Source organism: Dendrobates tinctorius, unplaced genomic scaffold, assembly GCF_039654945.1.
Source record: "Dendrobates tinctorius isolate UK_male_01 unplaced genomic scaffold, ASM3965494v1 ptg000082l, whole genome shotgun sequence".
In the NCBI taxonomy this organism is placed as follows: Eukaryota; Metazoa; Chordata; class Amphibia; order Anura; family Dendrobatidae; genus Dendrobates; species Dendrobates tinctorius.
Genome location: NW_027361750.1, coordinates 20,510,645 through 20,536,602, shown reverse-complemented (window position 1 = coordinate 20,536,602; position 25,958 = coordinate 20,510,645). Strand labels below are relative to the sequence as shown.

General features: G+C 44.8%; 1 protein-coding gene across 1 annotated transcript in view; it reads right to left on the bottom strand.

Moving 5' to 3' along the window:
- NSMAF (neutral sphingomyelinase activation associated factor) overlaps positions 1-25,958 on the bottom strand; it is a 135,477-nt gene that overhangs the window by 17,288 nt on the left and 92,231 nt on the right. The window contains exons 23-27 of the mRNA XM_073583956.1: positions 24,834-24,892; positions 24,612-24,679; positions 11,237-11,304; positions 11,036-11,159; positions 9,130-9,213 (exon numbers count right to left, since the gene is read on the bottom strand). Of these exons, the coding sequence (XP_073440057.1) occupies positions 9,130-9,213; positions 11,036-11,159; positions 11,237-11,304; positions 24,612-24,679; positions 24,834-24,892 (403 nt within the window). The remainder of the gene's footprint in view (positions 1-9,129; positions 9,214-11,035; positions 11,160-11,236; positions 11,305-24,611; positions 24,680-24,833; positions 24,893-25,958) is intronic.

The window sequence follows — 25,958 nt, the reverse complement described above, 5'->3', positions numbered from 1 at the left end:
CCACATGTGTGTGCGCTTCTAAATTTCCACCTGCCTGCATTCCAGCCTCAGGACCTGTTGAAGCGCAAGTGCGCGAATATTTTGTCGCTTCTATTTATTTTGTTTGGCACATGGGGGGACATTGATCTCGCTGATCAACTTCTCAAATCGTACAGTGCTTTGAGAAACGCCAAGGTGTGGTACAAAAAGCTGGCCGTGCACATTGTACAAATGGCAATGCACAACACTTTCCTGCTTTCACAAAGTGCACACCACACCAATACGTCATACCTTCAGTTCCAGGAGGTAAAGGTTAAGGCCCTGATATTCAGCACTCATGAAGGAGCGGGCCCCAGTAATTTCGGAACTGAAGGTGCTCGTATCATACCAGGTCAGCATTTCCCAGGGGTGCTCCCGCCAACCAGAAGAAAAAAGTAAGCCGCAAAAAAGGTGCAGAGTGTGTTACAAAAGGGGAATACACAAGGACACCATTTATCAATGTGAAACCTGCCCCGAAAAACCTGGCCTGTGTATGAAAGATTGCTTCAAATTGAACCACACCTTCATGCACTACTAGTTTACTTTACAGGAAACAGTAGATTAGTTGCAAAAAGGGGGCACATCTAGATAAATTCCTTGGGGGTTTAGTTTCCAAAACAATGTCACTTGTGGGTTTTTTTTTTACTGCTGTTTAGGCACATCAGGGGCTCTGCAAATGGAATATGACGCCCACAGACCATTCCATCAAAGTCTGCATTCCAAAATGTCACCAATTCCCTTCCGAGTCCCGACGTGTGCCCAAACAGTAGTTTTCTCCCACATATGGGGTATCAGCGTACTCAGGACTAACTGCACAATAACTTTTGGGAGCCACTTTCTCCTTTTACCCTTGGGAAATAAAAAAAAAAAAAACCTGTTGCTAAAAGATCATTTTTGTGACTAAAAACAACACCTGAAGGGTTACTATACTTCATGAATGTGGTTTTGATCAGCTTGAGGGGTGCAGTTTTTAGAATGGTGTCACTTTTGGGTATTTTCTGCCATATAGACCCCTCAAATTATCTTCAAATGTGAGGTGGTCCCTAAAAAAATGGTTTTGTAAATTTTGTTGTAAAAATGAGAAATCGCTGGGTCAAATTTTAACCCTTATAACTTCCTAACGAAAAAAAAAATGTTGTTTCCAAAATTGTGCTGATGTAAAGTAGACATGTGGGAAGTGTTAAATCGAATAAATTTTCCCACTGTCATGAAGTACAATATGTCACGAAAAAAAACAATCTCAAAATTGCCAAGATCTGTTGAAGCATTCCAGAGTTATTACCTCATAAAGGAACAGTGGTCAAAATTGTAAAAATTGGCCTGGTCATTAATGTGCAAACCACCCTTGGGGTTAAAAAAGTGGTGTCACACCCATTGCTGCTAAGTCACAACCCTTTTCAGCAAAGAAACACCATTGCTCAGACAAGACTGAGAAAAGGTCTAACACACAAATATGGTGCAGTTCATGAAAGACGAGGGTTTTTTTGTGGCACAAATGGAGCCAGAATTCTGGCTTATGTAGGTTATAAAGCTCTCCAATTTCTCATTTTCTTTCTATATAGAGATACTGGAGATTTTTCCCCTTATGTCATTTTTTTAAGCTTGTAGTCTTTGTTATTATGCCAAATTCATGAAAATAGCGCACACGGATCATTAATTTTGCGCACGTTCAAAACTGATCTTTTATTTCTGTGTTTAACCTTTTTGTGACACTTAAAGCAAATACCGTATATACTCGCGTATAAGCCGAGATTTTCAGCCCATTTTTTGGGGCTGAAAGTCCCCCCCCCCCCCCAAAGGGGTCAGCGGGGGAGCAGGGGTGTTAGATCATACTGACCCCCCTGGCGCGGTCTCTGCAGCCCCCCCGCTTCTCCCAGGGTCTTAGGCTACTTCCTTCAGTGGTCACGTGGTACCGCTCATTAAAGTCATGAATATGCGCATATTCATGACTTTAATGAGCAGTACCACGTGACCACTGAAGGAGCCCGAGACCGGGAGAAGTGGGGCTGCAGAGACCGCGCCAGGAGGGGGTAAGCATATGCTATATTCACCTGTCCCCACTCCATCGCTGCGCGCTTCTCTGTCCTCCGTGTCCTCTGTCTGTGGCGTTCAGGTCAGAGGGCGCGGTAACGTAGTTAGTGGGCGCCGCGCCCTGCCTGAATAGTCACTGACAGAGGGACCCGGAAGACAGCGACGCGCAGCGATGGACCGGGGACAAGTGAATATCGCCAGTGCCGGGGTCCTGAGCCAGCGGTGACACCGGCACCGGGCCCCCAGCGACAAGAGGTATGTCTTTTTTTTTTTTTTTATTTGCAGCAGCAGCAGCATAGGGGGGCATAATCTATGGAGCAGCATATGGGGGCATAATCTATGGAGCATCTTATGGGGGCATAATCTATGGAGCATCTTATGGGAGGCATAATCTATGGAGCATCTTATGGGAGGCATAATCTATGGAGCATCTTATGGGAGGCATAACTTTTATGGAGCATTATATGGGGTATATTATTCTATGGAGCATCTTATGGGGCCAATATTAACCTTTGTGCAGCATTATATGGGGTGTTTTTTTATGGAGCATCTTATGGGGCCCATCATGTATGGAGCATTATATGGGGCTCCTGATTCAATATGGATATTCAAAAACATTTAACCTCCTGATGTCTCAATTAATTTTACTTTTATTTGTATCCATTTTTATGTTTGAAATTTACCAGTAGCTGCTGCATTTTCCACCCTAGGCTTATACGCGAGTCAATAAGTTTTCCCAGTTTGTTTTTCAAATGGTCGTAAAAATTGCTGTTACATATCAAATCCCAGTACATTTATGACAAATTTAGAATTTTTGGGAAACTTGCAAATGTTGAATCAGGCTGAAGTCTTTGGAAACCCTAAACCAGGCCCAGGGTGGGGAAAAAACCAAACACCTGCACCGAAAAAAGTCCTCGAGAGGACTTAGTATAGTGCCTCCCCCAGTCACAGGATCTGAACTACATGAATCATCGCATCGCAGAAACAGTAGAGTCTATATCTGCAGGTATGTTGGCACGTGGCCAGATGGCAGTGGACTACGGCCTAGACATGTGCCGTCACCAATGGAAATCAATGAACATTTGTAGTGTGCAGATAAAACCACCATGGTTACTTACCGGTAGCCGGTTTTTCCGGAACCCATGACAGCACCACGTGAGAGAGGGATCCGCCCCGCCAGGACAGGAACCTACTGAAACATAAGGGGCGGCACCTCTCCCCCGCTTCAGTTGGATTACAGAGCATTTGAGAGGACTTCCCGGTTAGTTACATATTTATCCAACACCACATCACACAAATACACCCGACTATTGTGCACACCCAAACGGTGAAAAAAGGGGGGGAAATATACGGGTGCTGTCATGGGTTCCGGAAAAACCGGCTACCGGTAAGTAACCATGGTGGTTTTCCCTTCACCCATGACAGCACCACATGAGAGATTCTGGAGACTTCGAACACCTTAGGGAGGGACCACCGCTTGCAGCACCCTTCTACCAAAGGTCAAGTCAGCAGAGGAGGATAGATTTAGTCTATAGTGTCTAAAGAAAGTTGAGGGTGAGGCCCAGGTAGCGGCCTTACAAATTTGCTCTATTGATACCTCTGCTTTCTCAGCCCAGGAGGTCGCCACGGCTCTGGTGGAATGAGCCTTGATGCCGTCAGGAACCGGGACGCCACTAGCTGAATAGGCTACACTAATGGCCTCCCTAATCCATCGGGCAATAGTCCCCTTTGACACTCCATAACCTTTCCTAGCACCCTGGAAGGCTACAAATAGGGACTGGGACCTCCTCCACTGGCTGGTTATAGACATATACTCTACTAGGGTTCTTTTAACGTCTAGGCTATGAAATTTCTCCTCCCCTGGGTTTTTCGGATTCTCGCAAAAGGAAGGGAGGACAATCTCTTGGTTTCGGTGAAAGTTAGCTACTACTTTCGGCAAGTAAGCAGGGTCTGTTCTCATAACCACCCTATCCTGGTATATCTGGGTATATGGTGGGTTGACTGAAAGGGCCTGTAAGTCACTAACTCTACGTGCCGACGTTAGAGCTACCAAAATGATGGTTTTTAGAGTGAGATTTTTAGTTGAAATCTGCTGTATGGGATCAAACGGCTCCTTCGTAAGGGCTTCCAGCACCAGATTTAGATCCCATGGAGCTATTTTCGGTAAGGAAACTGGCCTAGATCTGTGGCAAGATTTTATAAACCTGGCTACCCATCTGTTTGCCGCTATATTGCAATTGTATAATGCACCCAGCGCTGAAACCTGTACCTTGAGGGTATTAACCGCCAGGCCTGCCTGCAAGAACTCCAAGATGGACTCGATTGGGGGTTCTTGACCTAACGGTTTTCCCAGGAATTGTAGGAATTTTTTCCACGTTCTGCCATATATGTTGGTTGTTATTGGTTTTCTACTTTTCATTAGAGTAGTCACCAACCCCGGGGAAAACCCTTTATCTCTCAAAAGTGACCTCTCAAATTCCACGCCGTCAGATGGAGCCCCTTGACTTGACTTGTCTGTGGAATATCGGCCCCTGAGCTAACAAATCTGGAATCTCTGGCAGTACCCACGGGTCCGAGAGAGACATCATTTGTAGTAGTGAAAACCACGGTCTTTTTGGCCAGAACGGGGCTATGAGGATTACTCTGGCTTGCTCGTCTCTTATCTTTTTTACAACTGCCGGGATTAACGCTACTGGGGGAAAGGCATAGCTCAGTTTGAACAGCCACGGGATTTGTAGAGCGTCTACTGCCCACGGGTTTTCCCCTGGGTTTAATGAGCAGAACCTCCTCACTTGCCGGTTGCTTTTGGTGGCAAAGAGGTCGATTACTGGCTGCCCCCATAACTGTACTATCTTCTGGAATATTACACGATTTAAGGTCCACTCTCCCTGTTTTAACTTGTTGCGGCTTAGAAAGTCGGCTTGAACATTTTCTGTCCCTTTGATATGTAGGGCTGTTAGGGAGGTTAGATGTTGCTCTGCTTTGAGGAAGATTCTTTTGGCTTCGTCCATTAGGGAGTTTGACCTTGTCCCTCCCTGGTGGTTGACATACGCCACTGCCACCCTGTTGTCTGACATAATTCGGACGTTTTGACCCTGTAACATGGGAATGAATGCCTCTAGGGCTCTGTTTATCGCTCTTAACTCTCTTAAGTTGGAGTAAGCCTTCTGCTCTATGTGACCCCAGGACCCTTGGGCCATATGTTCTCTCAGGTGTGCCCCCCATCCCGAGGAGCTTGCGTCCGTCAATATTACATCGGACACGGGCCTGTGCCACAAAGTTCCCCCTGTTAAATTTGTGCCGTCTAGCCACCAAGTGAGAGAGTTTTTCCCCCTTTCGGAAAGTTCCAGCTTCCCTTCTAAACGCCCTTTCAATCGTCTCTGGGCTGACAAGATTTCCGCCTGCAGTTGTCGGGTATGAAACTGTGCCCAGTTGACCGCTGGGATACAGGCTGTTAGCGTGCCCAACAGGGACATTGCCCCTCTTAGGGTCATGTGAGGATGCTGTATTGCCGTAAGGGTCATTTCTCTCACCTTCTCTAGTTTTTTCTCTGGCAAGAGACAAACTTGACGGTCGGAGTCCAAGACGAAACCTAGAAACGTTTGTTTCCTTAGGGGTTGAAGTTTTGATTTTTTTAAGTTTACCTTCCAACCCAGTCTTTGCAGGGTCTCTGTTATCTTCTCTACCTGATGTGCGCAGTGATGTTCTGAATTGCCAATGACCAGAAAATCGTCCAAGTAAGGCACCATAATCACATTGTGGATTCGAAGGAAAGCTGTCATTTCCGATATTACTTTTGTAAAAATCCTTGGCGCTATGGAGATGCCAAACGGAAGAGCTGTAAATTGAAAATGCCTGAGGTCGCCCTGGATGTATAGGGCTACCCTCAGGTATTTCTGGTACTCTTGGTGCATCGGGATATGGTAATAGGCATCCTTCAAATCTATTACGGCCATGAAGCAGTTGTGGTGTAACAGCTTTATGGCCGAAGTCACTGATTCCATTTTGAATGTTTGGTTCATGATCCATTGATTGAGGCGCCTGAGATTTATTATCGTTCTGAAGGAAAGGTCGGGTTTTTTTTATTAGGAAGAGGGGAGAATAGAACCCCCTTCTTTCTTGATCTTTCGGGACCTCTACCAGAACTTGTTTCTCCAATAGTCCTAAGATTTCGGTTTCTATGGCTGATTGCTCTCCTGGTTCCTTTCTGACGGGGGTCACCACAAATGAAGCTCTTGGATACTGGAAGAAGGGGATTTTTAGGCCATTCTTTATAATTTTCAGGATCCAATTGTTGGCCGATATTTTCTCCCATTCTTGAGAAAAGAGCCTCAATCTTTCCCCCCACAGGAGGGCTGGTGTCATTGCGGGGATTTTTTGGCGGTTGAGGTATTTCCCCCAAACATGAACCCTGGTTCTTTTTTCCTCTTGTCGTCCCACCTTTTCCGTTCTCCCGGGGGACGGCCTCGATTGAACCTTCCCCTCCGAAAGGGCGGTCTCCTTTGATCACCCATGAATCTGGGGAAGCCCTTCTTTTTATCACCGGCTTTTTCCAGGATGTCATCCAGGTCTTTTCCAAACAAGAACTGCCCATCACATGGTAACGAGCATAATTTTGCCTTAGATTGAATGTCCCCAGGGCAGCCTTTGAGCCATAACGCCCGTCTTGCGGCGTTCGACAGCCCCGCTGCTCTTGCCGTTAACCTCATCGAGTCGGCGGAGGTGTCAGCCAAGAAGGCGGCAGCTCCGTGTAGCAGGTACATTTCTCCTAATATTTTCTCTTGGTACTTTGGAGACCAATTTTTCTTCCAGTTGTTGCAACCAGACCATTAATGACCGGGCTGTGCAGGTGCCGGCTATTGCTGGTTTCAGACCCCCTGCCGCTGCCTCCCAAGTGTGCCTTAGGCCTGTTTCACACTTCCGTTTTTTCAAATCCGTCAAAATCCGTTGGTTTCCGTAAAAAAACGGATCCGCCATTTTTTTTCAGGATCCGTTTTTTTGTCCCATAGACTTCCATTAGCGGTTACCGCGGATCCGTCAAAAAAACGGATCCGTTTTTAAAAAAACGGATCCGTTTGCATCAGTTTCCGTCAAAAAACGGAAACGGATCCGTTTGGCGGACACAAAAACGGAAGTGTGAAACAGGCCTTAGGTATGAGTCCGCTTTTTTATCCAAGGGATCTCTCAAAACCCCTGAATCCTCCAGGGGCAGGGCCGACTTCTTGGAAGACCTAGACACTGCTGCGTCAATCTTTGGGACCTTGTCCCAGATGTCCGTGTCCTTAGCCTCAAAGGGGTATCTTCGCTTTGAAGAGGAGGGAAGGCTACCCGACTTCTCCGGTTTCTTCCACTCTCTCTCGATTAGGGCCTGAATCTTGTCATTGACCGGAAAGGTACGCTTTTTCCTTTCTTGTAGGCCGCCAAACATCACATCCTCCAGTGATCTCTCTACTTTCTCCTCCTGCAGGCCCATAGTGGACCTGATGGCTTTAAAGAGGGCGTCCGTATCTTCTAAGGGAAAGCAAGGTCTGCCCCCCGTATCACTGTCTGAGGATGAAGATGACCCGAGCCTGACGAGGAACTCGGGGAGGCTTTCCTACTCTTACTTTTCTTTTTTAATAATTTTTTAAATGAGCCCTGTACCTCCGACTTAATTATTGATCTGAGGTTTGTTGCCAGGCTCGGTGCCTCTTCAGCCATAGTCCGCTGGATACAGCTGACACATAAGTCCTTTTGGTAGTCTTTCGCTAAAGGGCTGTGGCATATGGCACATACTCTATTTTTCTTTTTGCTTATAGCTTTTTTGCCTCCCTAAAAGAAAAAAAGACATAGGAAGGCCTATTACAACATTGTCTACTTTCACGGAGATCACTCACCACCCAGGAAAGACCGATACCGGGCTCTGGGGCTGCGAAGGAGCGTGCGTTCTGTGTTCTTTTGACCTCGAGGAATCCCTCGATCGGTGACTTGGACGGCTGCTGCTTTTGCCGCTCGAGCGGCTCTTGCGACCAGAAGCTTGTGATGGGGGCAGGGACAATGGGGACGGTGAGCGATCCTCCTGAGACGCCATTGTCACCCCTGCAGCCGCTTCTGCTCCTTCTTTAATCGGTGAGTGCCCCTCATTACCCCTCCCCCCTGCGACCGCCAGCCGCTTCTCCTGGCCGGCGTCGCGCCCGGCGCCATGACCGTCGCGTCCTGATGACGTCAGCGGTCGCGCTCCCAGAATCCTCTGCGCCGCTGACGTCGGACGCCGGTCTCCGCCCCCGGCTTCCCCTGCATGCAGGCGAAGGACGGGCGCGCGCGCAGGGGGAGGGCGGCACGTGGAGGAACCTCCGAAGGGAGGACATCGGGACGTGCCCGCACGAACCCGGGGCCCGGATCAGGCAACACCCCGGGGACTGCGCTACCAGCTGCCGACGTCGCAGGTAAGTCAGCCCTGCAATTTAAACGCCGGGACGGCCCTGGGTCTTTCATCCTGACAGGCGCCGCCGCTGTCAGAGGGATTCCTTTCCAGGACAGGAACCCAACTGAAGCGGGGGAGAGGTGCCGCCCCTTATGTTTCAGTAGGTTCCTGTCCTGGCGGGGCGGATCCCTCTCTCATATGGTGCTGTCATGGGTGAAGGGAAAATGTGGATAATGTCTTCTCAGGTTAATAGATCTATGTCGTGTTCTCTCATTATGAATACTGAAACTATCATTTGCGAACCCTTTTTGAATCATCCCATTTGGCACAGCGGTGAGTCCCATTGTTTAGGGCACAGGAACCAAAGTCTCCAATTTTCACAAAACACTGGCTTTATGGAATTTCATCAGAAACCAAATGACATTGCATAAATTAAGCAACACTCAGATGGAAATAAAGGTGGACACACTAACATTTATGTTAGATAGTGGTCTTGTGGCTATAATATGGACACTAAAATGCCGCCATGCCAGGACACACAAGTGGGTACTCAGTCATATACATCAGGGACTTCTAATTAGCAGGCAAATAAAAGGGTCTTGCAAAAATGTTACAGCTACATTACAAGTACAGCAACACCTCTGAAGCTACAGTATTGTCTTCTATTAAAAACTCACACCAGCGTCATGCTCCAATTCTGCCAGCAATTCAAAGTTGTTCCTCTTGGTCCCACACACGTCAGTGGGTACACAACGCCACACCTAAGGGAGAAAAGGCAGAATTAGACGACATATAAATCTTTGATACAAGTCCCCAGAAGCCAATATTTACACCCAAATATTAGAATATGATAATGTCTTGACATGAACACAAAAAGTAAATTTTAAGACCATCCTATGCACAGCTTAGGCCCGCTCATACAAAAAAAACAGTGGAAACTGGGAGAGGCGAGCTCAGACATGGGCAAACAGAGAACCTGCAGGGAATTCTGCACATAGCTATTTTATACCAAAGCATCTGTTCGTTGAAAGTCTGTTTATCTAACTGATGGGAGCACTTTCTCAGCATTAAAGTTGTGGTTCGGGATTGTTCTACTAATGACCTATCCTTATCAGATCTGTGGTGGTGTGACACCCGGTATCCCCACCAATCACCCGACCAGATGTGCTCGGTTGTGGAGCTGCGTTGCTCAGCTCAGTCAACTGTATTATATTGTCCACGGTAGGGTACTGCACATTGGCCTATTCATATCGATAGCGGGAGGATGTGCAGTACCTGCTGTGACCACTATACAGCTGCATGAGCTGTGCAATTCCACAAGTGAGCATATTCAGCCGCAGCTGGCACCAGGACCAGCTGATTGATGAGTGGGGGTTGACACCCTGCACCTCCACCAAATATCGATGACTTATCCTAAGAATAGGCCTTCAATATTAAAGGTTCCAGACAACACCTTTAATTGCAGGCTAACTGCTTAACTCACAACTGTATTAAAGGGAATCTGTCCCCAGGTGTTTGTTATCAGAGCAGCATAATGTAGGGGCAGAGACCCAGATTCTTGAGAGGTATCACTTCCGGGGCGGCTTGCTGCAGTTTCATAAATTACTGTTTTATTTGCTGCTGCAGATCTAGCAGTTCTCTGTGGGCGGGTTATATAGCGCAAATAAATATGGAGGTCTTCATGGCGGTACGTTTATTACTCCTCTAGTGAATCTCCTGCCCATTCTATCAAAACTACAGCAAAAGCAAACAGTAAGTGACATCACTGGAATCAGTGTCTCAGTCTCTACATTATGCAACTAGTGGACATGGGCATCAGAGAAGAAAGCTCCCTGTATTAGCCAGTACGTAGAGCCCCTATGTAGCCCAGGCAGACTGGTCCTGGTCATATATTGAACAGTGGCCCATTGATACGAAATAGTAAAATGTGACGGTACATTTCCCTGATGCAGGCAAATCACGTGGCTGGACTGAATTTTGCCGTGGGTTTTAGAAGCTAGACCCCCGGTAATCAACCGAACATCGGATTGTGGTGGTGGTGAGACAACCCTTTCAACAAGGAGTCCTGGATCTTTATTTGTTGGTGGTGTCTAACTGCAGGTATGACACGACTCTAAATCGATTTACCAAGTCTACACGATATTGAACATATGTTCTTTAGGAGTCTGAAGTCTAAGGCAGTGTTCATGTGTTGCTGCGAAAAAGCATAGTGGTTTACTAGCAAAGTGAATAAGATTTCTGAAAACTCATGCATATGTGGCGTATTCTTTCCTTGGGAGAAGCAGGCAATTCTTTCAGCATTTCGGCAGGGTTTCCTACCTTTCAAATGAACATGGGAGGGGCGCGTAAAAAACAAACAAACCTCAAAACTCATATGATGCAGTGCTTTTCCTGCTAACACATTCCCGTATTTGCAGTAGATTTTTGTGCTGCAGTTAGGGTGTGTTCACACATTTAATAAGGCGGTATAAATTCAATGCCACATATAGGGACATGTAATAATACTAACATTTTACACAGATATGTCACTGCGGTATCATACCAAATCCTACAGTCATCGCGCAGTCACTACGATGATCACACCTTTACTGTAGAATCCCAAGATGCGGAGAAGAGTTTGTTGTTGTTCCAGAGAATGCTACTAACGGCGTCATCATGTCCCATCAGCGTGTCCTGTCTTCTTCCAAAAGCGATAGAGTAAAAATATCTGGACACAGAGGAAAGATTCAGTGCACAGCGTAGTGACGAGGCTTAGTGTACGAGAATACAGGCAGAAAAACGTACACGTTATTATCCCACGAGGAGCACATCACTGTTGTATCCCCAGGCAAGAGGACGCAGGAAGACAGTGCCTGAGGGAAAGGACAATAAGATAATCAAGGCAATATGTCTACTGAAAAAAGGCAGGAAAAAGATTACCCCCTCAAGAGGACAAATCACAGTCTGTTCTTTATGACAACTGATCAATGCCAAGTAAGGTCGGAACAAGGCTCTAAGCTTTTTGGCTACATCAGACGAATGCTCATTCTGCCAAAATGTCCCCATGGGACCCCAATCATCTTAATATTTGAATGCGCCAGAAAAATTAATGTCTATTTATATGGACTGACCGGTAGTATGATATATAAAAAAAATTGTTAAACTTTTACAAAAGTGAGGTCGATTGAATAAAGATCAAAGAAAATGATGCACACTGAGCGCTCTATACATTGTCTTCCAATGCGAGTCAATTGCTTACAATATACAACCATGTCTATACAGTGGTATGTTCGGGGTCTTTGAACAGGGGTATACGCAAGACAATTTTTCAGCACATTAAATGTTAGCCCCCTGCCCCCATTCTTACACTCCTTCCAGCGACTTCACCTTTTAATGATGCCACTACTGTCCCGCAGGCTCCATCTTGTGTCGTAACTTCAGGCTGGCCGAAAGTCAGAAGATACGTCACAAGAGCGTAATGCAAATCTAGTCGAGCCAGAACAATGCTCTCAATGTATTGAAAAAGGGACCTTCCGCAAACCTCCACGAAACACTGCAGTTTCCGGCAGGTCACTTTTCGCTGAAGATCTACGGGAAGAATGCTGGAAAAGGATAAGAGTAGTGGCAGGTGAGAATGAGAAAGGGGACAGGGAGTGGTACTTTAAAAAGGGAAGTTCATTTTATTCTGAACGGGGAAAAAAAAAAAATAAATAAATAAAAAGGATGATCTTCTAAAATAGACCTTGTATTCTTACCAAATCCTGAATGGAAATCAAGCTTATAGGCCCCTTCAAGCCTTTCAAAATCTTACGGGAAAGATGCGGTACAATTCTGCTACCATTTGTTTTCTGAAAATTTTTCCTTTTTGTATAAATGCTTTTTGGTGCCTTTTTTTAATCTTTGTATGGAAAAAGTAGACAAAATGGATTACGTACACATGATGAAAACTGTCAAGTTTGGGAATATCCCTTTAAAAAAACATGTGTGTGTATATATATATATATATATATATATATATATATATATATATATATATATATATATATATATATATATATTTTTTTTTTTTTTAAAGTGGGTCGTAAAGCCTGTTTAACCATTTAGGGAGCAGACCCAACTTTTCAAAATCGGACTGGTGTCACTTTATGTGGTAATAATTCTGAAATGATTCTGCATTTATCAATGATTTGAAGAAAGATTTTCGTAATGCATTGTACTTTGTGTAATTAGTAAATTTAGGTAGATATATTTTGCGGTTATTTTAGAAAGTTTGATGAAAATTACCAATTTTGAAAATGTGAATGTTTACAACCTTATGTCAAAAAAGGTTGATAAACGTTTCCAATATGTCTAGTTTACGTTAGCATCATTTCTCAAATGTCCTTTTATTTTATTAGGAAGTTATAAGGGTAAAAAGTTAAGCAGCAATTTTTGATGTCGGCCGGCGGTAAATTAAAAAAAAAAAAAAAAAGTACGGTAAATTTAAAGGGCAATTTTAGTTTTGAAGAGATTTTAAAGGGGCCCATAAAATTAGAAAAGACCCAAAGAGTGCAATGATTTTAAAAACAGCGCCCCTCAATGTATTTAAAAAGGCCGTGAGAGGTTTTTTTTTTTTTTTTTTTAACCCTTTAGGGACTTAAGGAAGTATCAACATAAAATGAAGAATTACATTTTGTTCCAGCACAATGTTGGAACACAGCAAAAAAGCAAAGACGCTTACCTGTCCAGGCCTCTAGACACATGCTCTTGTATTATTGGAGGTTTTTTAACCCCTTCATGACCCAGCCTATTTTGACCTTAATGACCTGGCAATTTTTTGCAATTCTGACCAGTGTCCCTTTATGAGGTAATTTTGGTATGAGGTAATTGTTTTTTCGTGACATATTGGGCTTCATGTTAGTGGTAAATTTAGGTCGATAATTTTTGTGTTTATTCGTGGAAGGGGAAGAAGGAAAAAAAAAAAAAAAAAAAAAAAATTCGAAAATTTGGTGAAAATTTCGCAATTTTCAAATTTTGATTCTATTAAACCAGAGAGGCATGTGACACAAAATAGTTACTAAATAACATTTCCCACATGTCTACTTTACATCACCACAATTTGGGAAACAATTTTTTTTTGTTAGGGAGTTATAAAGGTTAAAAGTTGACCAGCGATTTCTCATTTTTACAACAAAATTTACAAAACCATTTTTTTTTTTTTTTTCTATTTTTTTTTTTTTTTTTTTTTTTTTAGGGACCACCTCACATTTGAAGTCACTTTGAGGGGTCTATATGGCAGAAAATACCCAAAAGTGACACCATTCTAAAAACTGCACCCCTCAAGCTACTCAAAACTACATTCAAGAAGATTATTAACCCTTCAGGTGCTTCACAAGAACTAAAGCAATGTGGAAGGAAAAAATGGACATTTTAATTTTTCCAACAAAAATTTTCTTTTAGCATCAATTTTTTCATTTTCACATGGGTAACAGGATAAAATGGATCATAAAATTTGTTGGGCAATTTCTCCTGAGTACACGGATACCTCATATGTGGTCATAAACCACTGTTTGGGCGCACGGCAGGGCTCAGAAGGGAAGGAGCGCCATTTATCTTTTTGAATGGAAGATATGCTGGAATATTTAGCGGTTGCCATGTCGCGTTTGGAGAGCCCCTGTGTGCCTAAACATTGGAGCTCCCCCCACAAGTGACCCCATTTTGGAAACTAGACCCTCCAAGGAACTTATCTAGATGCATAATGAGCAATTTGAACCCCCAGGTGCTTCACAAATTGATCCGTAAAAAAAAATTTATGTTTTTTTAGCCTCAGTTTTTTCATTTTCACATGGGCAACAAGATTAAATGGAGCCTAAAATTTGTTGGTCAATTTCTCCTCAGTACACCGATACCTCATATGTGGTCATAAACCACTGTTTGAGCACACGGCAGGGCCCGGAAGGGAAGGAGCGCCATTTGACTTTTCGAATGGAAAATTAGCTCCAATCGTTAGCGGACACCATGTCGCGTTTGGAGAGCCTGTGTGCCTAAACTTTGGAGCTCCCCCACAAATGACCCCATTTTGGAAACTAGACCCCCTAAGGAGCTTATCTAGATGTGTGGTGAGCACTCTGAACCCCCAAGTGCTTCACAGAAGTTTATAACGCAGAACCGTGAAAATAAAAAAAAAATTTTCCCCTCAAAAAATGATTTTTAGCCCACTTTTATTTTCACAAGGGTAATAAGATAAATTGGACCTCAAAAGTTGTTGTCCAGTTTGTCCTGAATACGCTGGTACCCCATATGTGGGGGGGGGGACCACTGTTTGGGCACAAGTTGGGGCTCGGAAGGGAAGTAGTGACGTTTTGAAATGTCGACTTGATGGAATGGTCTGCGGGCGTCATGTTACCTTTGCAGAGCCCCTGATGTTCCTAAACAGTGGAAACCCCCCACAAGTGACCCCATTTTGGGAACTAGACTTCCCAAGGAACTAATCTAGATGTGTGGGGAGCACGTTGAACCCCGAAGTGCTTCACAGAAGTTTATAACGCAGAGCTGTGAAAATAAAAAATATTTTTTTCTCCACAAAAATTTTTTTAGCCCCCAATTTTTAAATTTTCCCAACGGTAACAGGAGAAATTAGACCCCCAAAGTTCTTGTGCAATTTTTCCTGAGTACACTGATACCCCCATATGTGGGGGTAAACCACTGTTTGGGCACATATCGGGGCTCGGAATGGAGGCAGCACTGTTCGACTTTTTGAACGCAAAATTGGCTGGAATAAATGGTGGCGCCATGTCGTGTTTGGAGACCCCCTGTTGTGCCTAAACAGTGGAAACTTCAATTCTATCTCCAACCCTAACCCCAACACACCCCTAACCCTAGTCCCAACTCTATCCCTAATCCCAACCCCGACCCACCCCTAACCCTATTTCTAACCCTAATTGAAAAATAAAAATATCTTATTATTTGTCCCTATGGGGGGTGATAAGGGGGCGTTGATTTAATTTTTTTTTTTTTATTTTCATCACTGTGAGAGTTTATCACAGTGATCAAAATAAAAAAAAAAAAAGAATCTGCCGCTGCCATTTTCCAACATGGCGGCGCCCATGGACCGGGACACCGGGATAGCCAGAGGGGGTTAGTATCGTGGGGAGGGGGGGGGGGGGAGCGGGGCAGATTGTGACAGCGGCGGCCGATCGCCGCCGTCAGTCGGTGGGGGGGGGGGGGTTAACTTAATGTCTCCAGCCATGTCCGATGCTATTTCAGCATCGGCCATGGCTGGATTGTAATATTTCATCAATTTTCATTGATGAAATATTACTATCGCTCTGACTGGCTGTTTCACTTTTAACAGCCAATCAGAGCGATCGTAGCCACATGGGGGCGAAGCCACGCCCCCTGTGAAGAACAAAGCCCCCTGTATCTGTGGGTCGGGTGACCTTTCATTGACCCCGGTCACCTGCAGGGGGGCTTTGAAGTCATGACACAGGGTATGCATCATGGATCGGATTGGCACAGACTTTCATGACGCATACGCTGTGTCACAGGTCGTGAAGGGGTTAACTCCTCTTTTTGTGCTATTTTAGTCCAGCACAATGTTGCCAATATCCTAACAGGACATCCTAGCTGGCAGTCCTAGAGTACATAACTTGACTTCAGGTGGCCATGGCAACCCTAGGGAACACACCAATAATAGGTATATAAAGTTCACTGTTATGGTGGTTTCACACACACAAACCCTTTATTGGAGAAACACAGCTGCAATTCTGACATACGCTTTTTTTAAAAACCACTTCTCTCAAAATATGCTTTGTGTAAAACCATCCTAAACATGGATAATCTTGAAGACCAAATAAAATCTGCTGCTGGGGTATATTATGTTCAGAATTCAGATTTTAATAGTAACCATCATTTTCATTTTTAATTCAGAAATCATTATTAGGTGCGATGATAAATGAGCATGGATGCGGGCTTCCTAGCACTAATCATGGTGGAGATCAGTTTATGAGAGAATCCAGCTTGGGCTAAAATCCAGGAGTCAACGGCCACGCCGTCAAAGACAGGGCCCCGGAGTTCTGGTGGTAAATCGGGCCCTGCGAACGTAGATCCATGCGATCTGGTAGTCGCCAGGGAACGTCGGCGACCAGTTGAACTAGTTCCGCGCACCATGCTCGGCACTGCCAGTCCGGCAGGATCACCGGTACCCCCTCTGTTCTGATTTTCTTGATGGCCTTTGGGAGTAAAGGAAGAGGAGGAAATATGTACGGGAGTTGAAATCGATGCCACGGCAGGACCAGGGCATCTGCTCCGATGACGCATGTATCGTGTGATCAGGCATAGAACTGGGGAACTTTGTTGTTTAGCCCTGAGGCCATGAGATCCACACCCGGAGTCCCCCAGCGACAGCAAATCTGCTGAATCACTTCCGGATGAAGAGACCATTCTCCCGAGGCGAGGCTCTGGCGACTGAGAAAGTCTGCCGCCCAATTCTCTACCCCTGGTATGTGGATCGCTGAGATGGTCAAATGGTTGGTCTCGGCCTAACGGAGCATGTGACTCACTTCGTGCATGGCCGTTCTGCTGCGGGTACCCCCCTGACGGTTGATGTACGTCACAGCCTTGGCGTTGTCGGATTGGATCCTGATGGGGTGACCTGCGAGGAGATGGTGAAAACACAGTAGGGCTAGCCTGATCGCCCATATCTCCAAAATGTTGATGGGGAGGCATGACTCCCGAATGGACCAATGACCCTGTGCCATGTGGTGGAGGAAAACTGCACCCCAGCCAAGAATCCTGGAGTCGGTGGTCACCACTAACCAACATACTGGGAGAAAGGACTTTCCTTTATTCAGGGAGAACTTCAGCATCCACCACCTGAGGGTCTGTCTGACCCGCAGAGACAGACGGAACCGATGGTCTAGGGAGAACGGGTTCTTGTCCCAAGCCAACAGCAACGTGTGTTGCAAAGGGCGGAGATGGAACTGTGCGAACGGGACAGCTTCTATCGCTGCTATCATTTTTTCGAGAATCCCCATGCTGAAACGTATGGAGTGAGGAACCGGGCAGGAAAGACTCAGAGTTCCCTGTTGTAAGGCCAAGGCCTTCTCTGGAGGGAGAGTGACCAACCCGCAGGAAGTGTCCAGGATCATTCCCAAGAAGGAAATCTGCTGAGTTGGTACTGGAGAAGATTTTTCGAGGTTTATTTTCCAGCCCAGGCGAGAAAGTGTACCCACTGCGATACCTACGGATTCCTCGCAGGCTGGAAGGGACGGGCCTTTGATCAGTAGTTCGTCCAGATACGGAAGTACCACTACTCCCCTAGCGTGAAGAATGGCCATGACAGCTGCCATGACTTTTGTAAAGACTCTGGGGGCAGTGGTGAGGCCGAAAGGCAAGGCAACGAACTGGAAGTGTTCCTTGCGAATTGCGAAGCGTTGGAACGGTTGATGGGACGGAAAGATTGGGATATGAAGGTAAGCTTCCTTGATATGATGTTTTTTATTTTTTTTTTTGGGGGGGGGGGGGGGGGGGCTGAGACGAAAACTATTTTGTATCCGTAGGACACCAGCTCTCTGAGACCCACTCGTCGTGGACGACCGAGAGCCGGGCATGTACCGCCAGGGCTGTGGAGCCAGTAAGCCACAGTTGCGACTCCGACTCCTGGATTTTATCAGGCTCCGACTCAGACTCCGGCTCCGACTCCTTCATAAATGGCCAATTCCTAACAACAAATTTACTGTTGTAAAATATTAAACATCGTGCTTATTCAGTTTCTCACCATCATATAAGTAATCAGACCACTTAGAGCAAAAACTACATTTATTAGAATACAATTAGAATATAGCAAATAACTTTTATAAACTTTTCTAAACTGTAAGTAAATATGCAATAAACACTTTTATGCAGTTAATAAGAAGAAATCTATAAATTTGTCCTCAGAAAAAGTATTGCCTCTGTCAGATCCTCCTTCATGGATGCCCTCAAATCTGATCTAATTATTTTGAGAGCAGAGAACAACCTCTCTACACTAACTTGTGTTGGTGGCAAAGCAGTAACCACTCGGGCAACATCTCTGACAATGTCAGGATACAGAGGAATCGCTTGTTGCACTGTTATTTTTGATGAACGGTCAAATTTCTCAATTTCTTTTAGTGCACATGAAAAATTTTGCTGAAATGTACTGGCTGTGTTCCTTGATGGGGATGACTCTTCTTCTATGCAGGAACGCTTTGCACGGTACTTGTGATCCAAATATTTTTCAAAATTAAATTCTTCATCAGTTGATGAGGGTGAAGATGTGGCAGGACGACCAAATTCTTCTTGTTCCTCCTGACTGTTCTGCAACACTTTCATCCTTACTGCTATTTCAAACAGAGCTTCTTTTCCTTTACTTAGCTGTTGATCATCTAGAAGAATCCGATGCATTGGGTCTACATAAACAGCTGCCAAAAGAATGTTATTTTGTAATAGTAGCTCCTCTCTCCATTTCATTGATGTAGCAATGCCACTTGCAATTAACCCTCCTCTTTGGGACAGGCGAAACATCAGGTTCTTCCACTCCTTTAAGAAAATACCTGGAGTTAAGTCCTGTGCTTGTAATTTTTTTAGTCACTGTAAATGGGTGCTCTAGCAATTTTTCCAGCTCAGTCACCTGATTCCACTGACTTTCATTTAGCGTCAGTTGAGGGTTAGCCATGTCTACAAGAAAGGTTTTCAGTTCAACCAAGCGCTGAATCATTAAGTAAGTACTGCCCCATCGTGTGGCTTGATCAATAATTGCCCCTTTTCCAGCACGTCTCTTCAAAATTGAGTCAACTTTAGGGGTTCTGGCAACAGTAGCCAATTTTCTCACCTTGCCAATCAGTGCAGCAGCATGTCCTTCTTGCAGACTGTCTCTTATAGCCAGCTGTAGCGTGTGCACAACACAGCGCATGTGATGAATGAAAAAACATATTGACACAGTTTCAACAAGATCTAAACTATCATGTTGCTGTTCATCTGAAGCAACTTCAGTTTGCTCCTCAGTTACAATACTGTGTTCCTCTATTTCAAACATTTCTGTGTCTGTGGACCCAGAATGTTCTTCTAGCTGCTGGTCACCATCATTACTCTCATTCATTAGCTTAATAGTACTTATCATATTTGAAGCATTGTCAGTTACGACAGAAAGAACTTGCTCTTTTTTAAGTTCATAGTCTTGCAGAACCTTTCCAACCAAGACCTGGAGAAACTCACTGGTGTGATGAGCTTTGGTGTCTTTTACTGCCAATGTCTTGGTAACTATTTCATTTTTGTCACAAACAAATCGGACATTGATGGCAAAATAGTTCACTCTGACGTGTGCAGGCATCCATTTTAAGAAACAGAAAGCATCCCTTGAGAGTTTTTTTAAGTTCTTCCTTTTGTTTAAAAGCTTCTTCGATTACTAATTTTCTAATTCTCTCTGTCTCCAGAGAAACACCAAGCTTGCGGGCCATTTCCCCATTCAGACACATAAAAGCTGGTCGTGAAAATAATGAAATAGGCACACTATCCTTTACAACAAGCTCTATGATCTGTTTTTTAAATGTATCTACTGTCATTGTCACAGTAACTTTGTCACTGACAAAATATCTTGCAACTGATGGCTGCAAAGTTCTCTGCTCCTTTGTTTGGCTGGAAGAGCTGGGCACTAGTTCATTGGTTTGGATGCAGTCTCTCATCCACTGCTTTCAGTACTTCTGGATGAAAGCGCTGTAAATGTCTCTTTAGATTAGAAGCTCTGGTAGGAGCATTTTTATCTTTGCCTGAATATGCACTCATCTTGGCTTTACAGCATTTGTTTTCGTCTGGATCATTTGTCATACACTGACAGACATAATGTTTTCTATCTTGAGTGATGGTGAAATGTTCAAATACAGCTGATTTAATGTGATGCTTCTTTGACATTCTCAGGTTTTTAATTCTGCATTCACAATCCAAATGACAATTGTTTTTCCTAAAAACAATTGTACAAAATTATTGCCAGGTCGTACAACTGATATAGTGGTCAGTAATACTGTTATTATTCCTCATGTACTCACAGTTAACTGATGCAAAGTTTGTTGAAAGGATAATACTTCTTACAGTCTTCCTCTTCTGAGTAGCAGGCAGCTGTGAGATGCTTGGAAGACGCACACCTAGTATGATCTAGTGTAGAGGAGGAGCTTTACTACTAAGAATTTGCAACACATTTTCACTTTCAGTTTCATACATTGTAAGTAGGGGGGTTGGGACAGCATGAGGGTTAACCAAGTATAAGATTATATAAGGGCAGTGGAGAACAGTGACACACAAGAAGTAAGAAACGTCTATCTCCAGCAGAACTGCTTATCACTGTTGTTCATAGTTTGATAGAACATATATATTTGAGTAACATTTATAAAATTCATATGAAAGTTCAATTATGAAATATTAATACTTTTTTTTTTTTAAAGCTGGAGTCGGAACATTTCTACCGACTCAGACTCCAACCAAAACTAACTCCGACTCCACAGCCCTGTGTACCGCAACGAGTCATTGTGCAGAGGATCTAAGGGATCTGGTTCCCTTAGATCCAGATGCCCTTGGCCTGGGTATCCAGGTACAGTCAGGTCTGTATGAGACCTGGGAACTGATCCGGAAGAGAATGTTGTGGAGGACCAACTGGAATTGTTGCAAAAAGGTTGAAACCGAGTCAGTTGCTGATTTCAAAACAGCCGGACCGGCCTTTGTTGGGGAAGGAATTTACTCTTCCCTCCGGTAGCGTCAAAGATGAGCTGGTCCAGTTTTTCTCCAAATAGGCGACCAGTTTTGATAAGGCAGAGAGGTCAACGATCTCTCGGAAGTGGAATCTGCCTGCCAGTCTCGGAGCCATAGAGCCCTTCTAATGGAAACTGCATTTGCAGCTGCCTGTGCAGCGCAATTGGCCGCATCTAAAGAAGCATTAACTACAAAGTCTCCGGCTTGAGCTATCTGAATGGCCATCCTGAATGGTTGGGATTAACGCCTCTGCCCAAGAGGCCATAGCCTTAGCCACCCAAGTCACGGTGAAAGATGGGAAGAGCGCAGCTCTGGAAGCCTGAAAAACTGAGCGAGCAAGGTAGTCAATTTGACAGTCTGTGGGGTTTTTGACCCTTACGGATAGGAGCGTTTTGGAAGCAAGATGCGATATAGGAGGATCCACTGAAAGGGACAGTAGCCAATCCTCCATTCAATCTGGAGCAAAAGGATATTTAGACTCAATAGGCTTTTGACCTGAGAACAGTTTATCTGGCCGGTCCCCATGTCTCTGGACAATGCCCTTAAACTCAGGATGATTGGCAAATACTTTGTGGACACGTTTAGTCTTCTTAAAGGACATTACGTGTTCCAGAGCGTAAACATTTTCCTCGTCCAACCTCAGAATCTTGTTGACCGACTCTATAAGAGAATCAAGCGTCTCTTGGTAATTTGGAGGATCCTAAGTTAATGACGTGTCAGACTCTTATTCAGAGTCATGTTCGCTGCGAACGTCAGGAGAGGGAGAACGAGAGATAGAACTCGCAGATGCCGAAGCGCGAGCCCGATCGGGGGACACATCATGGGTCCGTTTTCTAGAAACCTGATCATCCTTTGACCGAGTACGACCCCTGCTGGTGGACGGTTCCCGACCGTTGCCAGAGCCCTCCGCGGTGGCAAAGAGACGTTCTGACTTAAAGAGGAGCAGACCGTGACAGTGACGCAACCCACTCAGGGGGACTAAACTCAGTGGCGGGTTTTGAGAACAGGCCTGGTAGCAATCCGTGCATAGTTGAGTATTGTGAGCACGGGGCAAGTCAGTATTGCAAGTGGCGCAAGAGAAAAAAAACACTATTTTGGTAGCCTTTTTGGCCTCCTTAGATTGAGACCTAGTGCCTCAAAGGGTTAAAGGCAGAGTCAGGGCTGCAGAGAAAAGCGTATAATTGCGCAGAGAAGGTGTTAAGCTTTCTTCCTGAGGCAGATACAGCTTACCCAAGGTCCTGTTGCTGTGTCCCCAGGTGAGAAGTCTGTGGTCCTGCAGCATGGCTGGTGGCGCTGTCAGTCAGCCGTCACAGGGCAGGCTGCTGAAAAAAATCATGGCCCCCCGAGACTAGCAGGGCGCTTCTCGTTCAGGACGAGAAGCGCCAGGGACGTGGGCAGCGGTTCCAGCGGTGGGCGGCGCCATGTAAATTGTGGCCTAGTCCGGATAAAAGCCAGGAGGGCTAAATCTCTAGGGCCTGCCGGCGCTGCGCGCCGACTGAACGAAAAAAGGGGCTGCGACAGGGCACCGATGGACCCCTGCCTCCCAGGGACCAGAACCCAATACCGTACCTCCATTGCAGGGGATAACGCAGGGGCGCGCTGTCTGCAGGCCTCATACTCCAGGGGTGATGCAGCAGAGCCGAAGTTGTTGTTCTTAAAAGGTATATACCTCAATCCATCCTCACTACAGACAGGGGGATGGAGAGGCTAGGAGGCAGTAGGACGCCATCAGGTGGGGCCTCTGTGCCATGAAATTCCAGCCATGGATTTTTGTGCCCCGGAGAGGAACATGAAGGTGACGCTCCATGTGCTCACCCTTTGTAGGTGTGGGGAGATCAGGACCGTGAAGGAACAGTCGCCCCAGAGAGTCAGGCATGTCCTAGTCGTCGCAGGAGAGGGTATGGGGAGGTATACTCCGCGTTCTCACCTGTTGGTGGTTCAGGGGAGAACGGACCCTTGAAAGGGATCCGTCACCCCCTTCACTCTGTTAATTAAAAAATAAAAATTTACAGAAAAAAATTCAAAAATTGAGAATAAAATGGGGTCTGAAGCCAGACCCAAGTGCCTCCTACAGACACTAAGCAAGAACTGGGTCAATCTCAGCCAGCGGAGGGTGTAAACTGCAGAGGAGGAGTTAATTTTTTCTGTGTTCACTTAGTGTCCTCTGTTGTGAACTCACTTTCTGGTTTACCTCTGGCTTCTGGTGAGGGTGGTGGAGCTGGCTGTGTTGACAGAGGAGTCGTGAGTTCTCCATCCGGGCTCCCTCTAGTGGTGACAGTAGGTAATGAAGCTGATCTAAATGGCAGAGACATGCCACCTGAGGAGGAGGATTGTGAGTGGACATCAGGATTTAATACAGCCGACTCCATAATTTTGTGCTGGTGATTTTTTTCCTGCCCTGAGGTTCTGGTTTCCAGTACTGTTCCTGCCTTCTCAGGCTAAGTGTGCTCTGCTATTTTTTCATATGAGATTTTTTCTGGTTTACTCAGCTTTTGTGGTCAGCCAGCCCCTGCTGGGGCTGTGCGGAATTTCCATTCTTATGTCTGTTTATGCCAGTTTGCGTTTTGTCCCTGATCAGATTGGTCTCTTTTTGCTCTGTCTTCAGAATATACCAGAGTGCTGATATAGGGAATTGAAATTTAGCGACTTCAGGGCTTTTGTTATCAGAAAGTGTTGGACATTTTTTGGCAGGGTTTTGTGCGTTATTGCAGAAAGCATCTTTCCTTTCCTGTCCTTTCTAGTTAGTTTGGGCCCCATCGTTTACTCAGCCTATTTTTCTATCTGTGTTTGAGTTTTCATCTTGTCTCACCGACAATACATGTTTGGGGGCTGTCTATTGCTTTGGGGTCTGCTCTGGGGCAGTTTAGATTTCCCCTTTTCTTGCTTTAGGCTTATTTAGTTCTCTGGCTGTGACGAGGCGTCTAGGATCATCGTAGGTACGCTCCACGGCTACTGCTAGTTGTATGGATAGGATCAGGGCTCTGCAATCCGCTTAGTTACCAACCTCTCTGGTTTTCTGTGGCTTAGCTTGTTTTTCCTCCTCGGTGACTCATTCATAACAGTCCTCCTAGTGGCAAGCAGCATAACACCCATGGTCCTGTGTCCCCCAATGAGGCGTAGGAGAAAAATAAATAAAAAAGGTTGCCCTTTTGATTTCGGATCCTTTGAAAATTCACGTTGTATTGAATTTCTGAGCAGATTAACCCTTTAAAGACCATCTCAATGTTTTACTATTTGTAGCTCAATGGCTGCTAGAATTAATATTGACTGAGTAACCCAAGCAGTTAAATAGCTGGGTTCAGAGAAAAGTGTGAATCAGGGAAGGGCTCCGCTGAATTCGCGCCCTTGTGCTCTCACAGTGTAGATATACATCATGAAGTGTTCAGCCTTCCCATTACAGTACTTCTTATAGAGGGCTAGCCTGATGCCAGCTGCATCTTACCATATTTGAGAATGAAACACTTCTCTGCAGAGACTTCTGACTTGTAGAGAACATCTTCAAAGTTGAATCTGAAAAAAACAAACAAACAAAAAAAAACGACTTCATACATTAAGTGTTAAAATTCAATTCATATTCATGATGCAATAGGGGGAATATCAAGAGAAAAAAAAAAAAAAAAAAAACGGGAGCCGTGAGCTCATCGCCATAAACAGACAGACTAACCTTGAGATGTGGTGAAGACTGAAGACCCATTGGAAGTTACAGCAATACCAGTTATAGCCCTGGAAGTAATGCACCAACGACATCAATAACCATGGGGAGATTCCATTCTTAGTAATAATGTGTGCAGAACAGAATGTACTATGTGGGTATCAACATACATTTATTTGATGCAGATGAACATTGAAATAAGTTGCAAAAGTGCAATAAATAAATACGAGGGGCGCCTGAAAACTTCGATGCCCACCCATGAAATCTTTTTTACATGGTCTTGTTTTGCAATGAAATATGTTAGTTAGTTGAATGGTCTCATGAGCAATCTGGATTTATTTTGATTTTTTTTGTTTCCGTTACAGCATTTTAAAGTTGGGTCGCAAGGCTGAAATATGGAAATGGAGAAGTTGGCAAAGTTCACACATCGGCTGTTGCAATGGGTGCAATTCCACCTTCCACCAAGGTGCTTTTTCATCTGTGGGAATAGGTGATAGTCCGAGGGAGCCAAATCAGGGGAATAGGGTGGGTGTTGAAGCAGTTGGAAACCACAGGAGTGAATTGCAGCAGCCGACGTGTGAACTTTGCCAACTTCTCCATTTCCATATTTCAGCCTTGCGACCCAACTTTAAAATGCTGTAACGGAAACAATAAAAAAATCAAAATAAATCCAGATTGCACATGAGACCATTCAACTAACTAAATAACATATTGCATTGCAAAACAAGACCATGCAAAAAAGATTTCATGGGTGGGCCTCGAAGTTTTCAGGCGCCCCTCGTAAATCATAATGTATTTATAGATACTACGTGTTTCGATGCCAAACTGGTGAAACGTGTAATGAAAAAAAAAAAAAAAAAAAAAATCAACAAGTCGACAGACGTGAGTAAATCTGTAATTGACTTCATAAATCTGCACTTTCTTGGCTGGCACGATTGGTCATTTATTCTGCACCCCTTACAGTGCATTGTGTATATGGTCACAAAATATTTGGTAAGACAACTTGTTATAGTGGTGGGAAACGGGTGGTGTAGTTTCAAAAAGTTTTTTTTTTTATACAAAGCCCACCAATGCATTATTTAGTTAATAGGGGAGGTTTCTGCGGATCTTGAAACTGGTGAACCCTTTTAAAAGAAT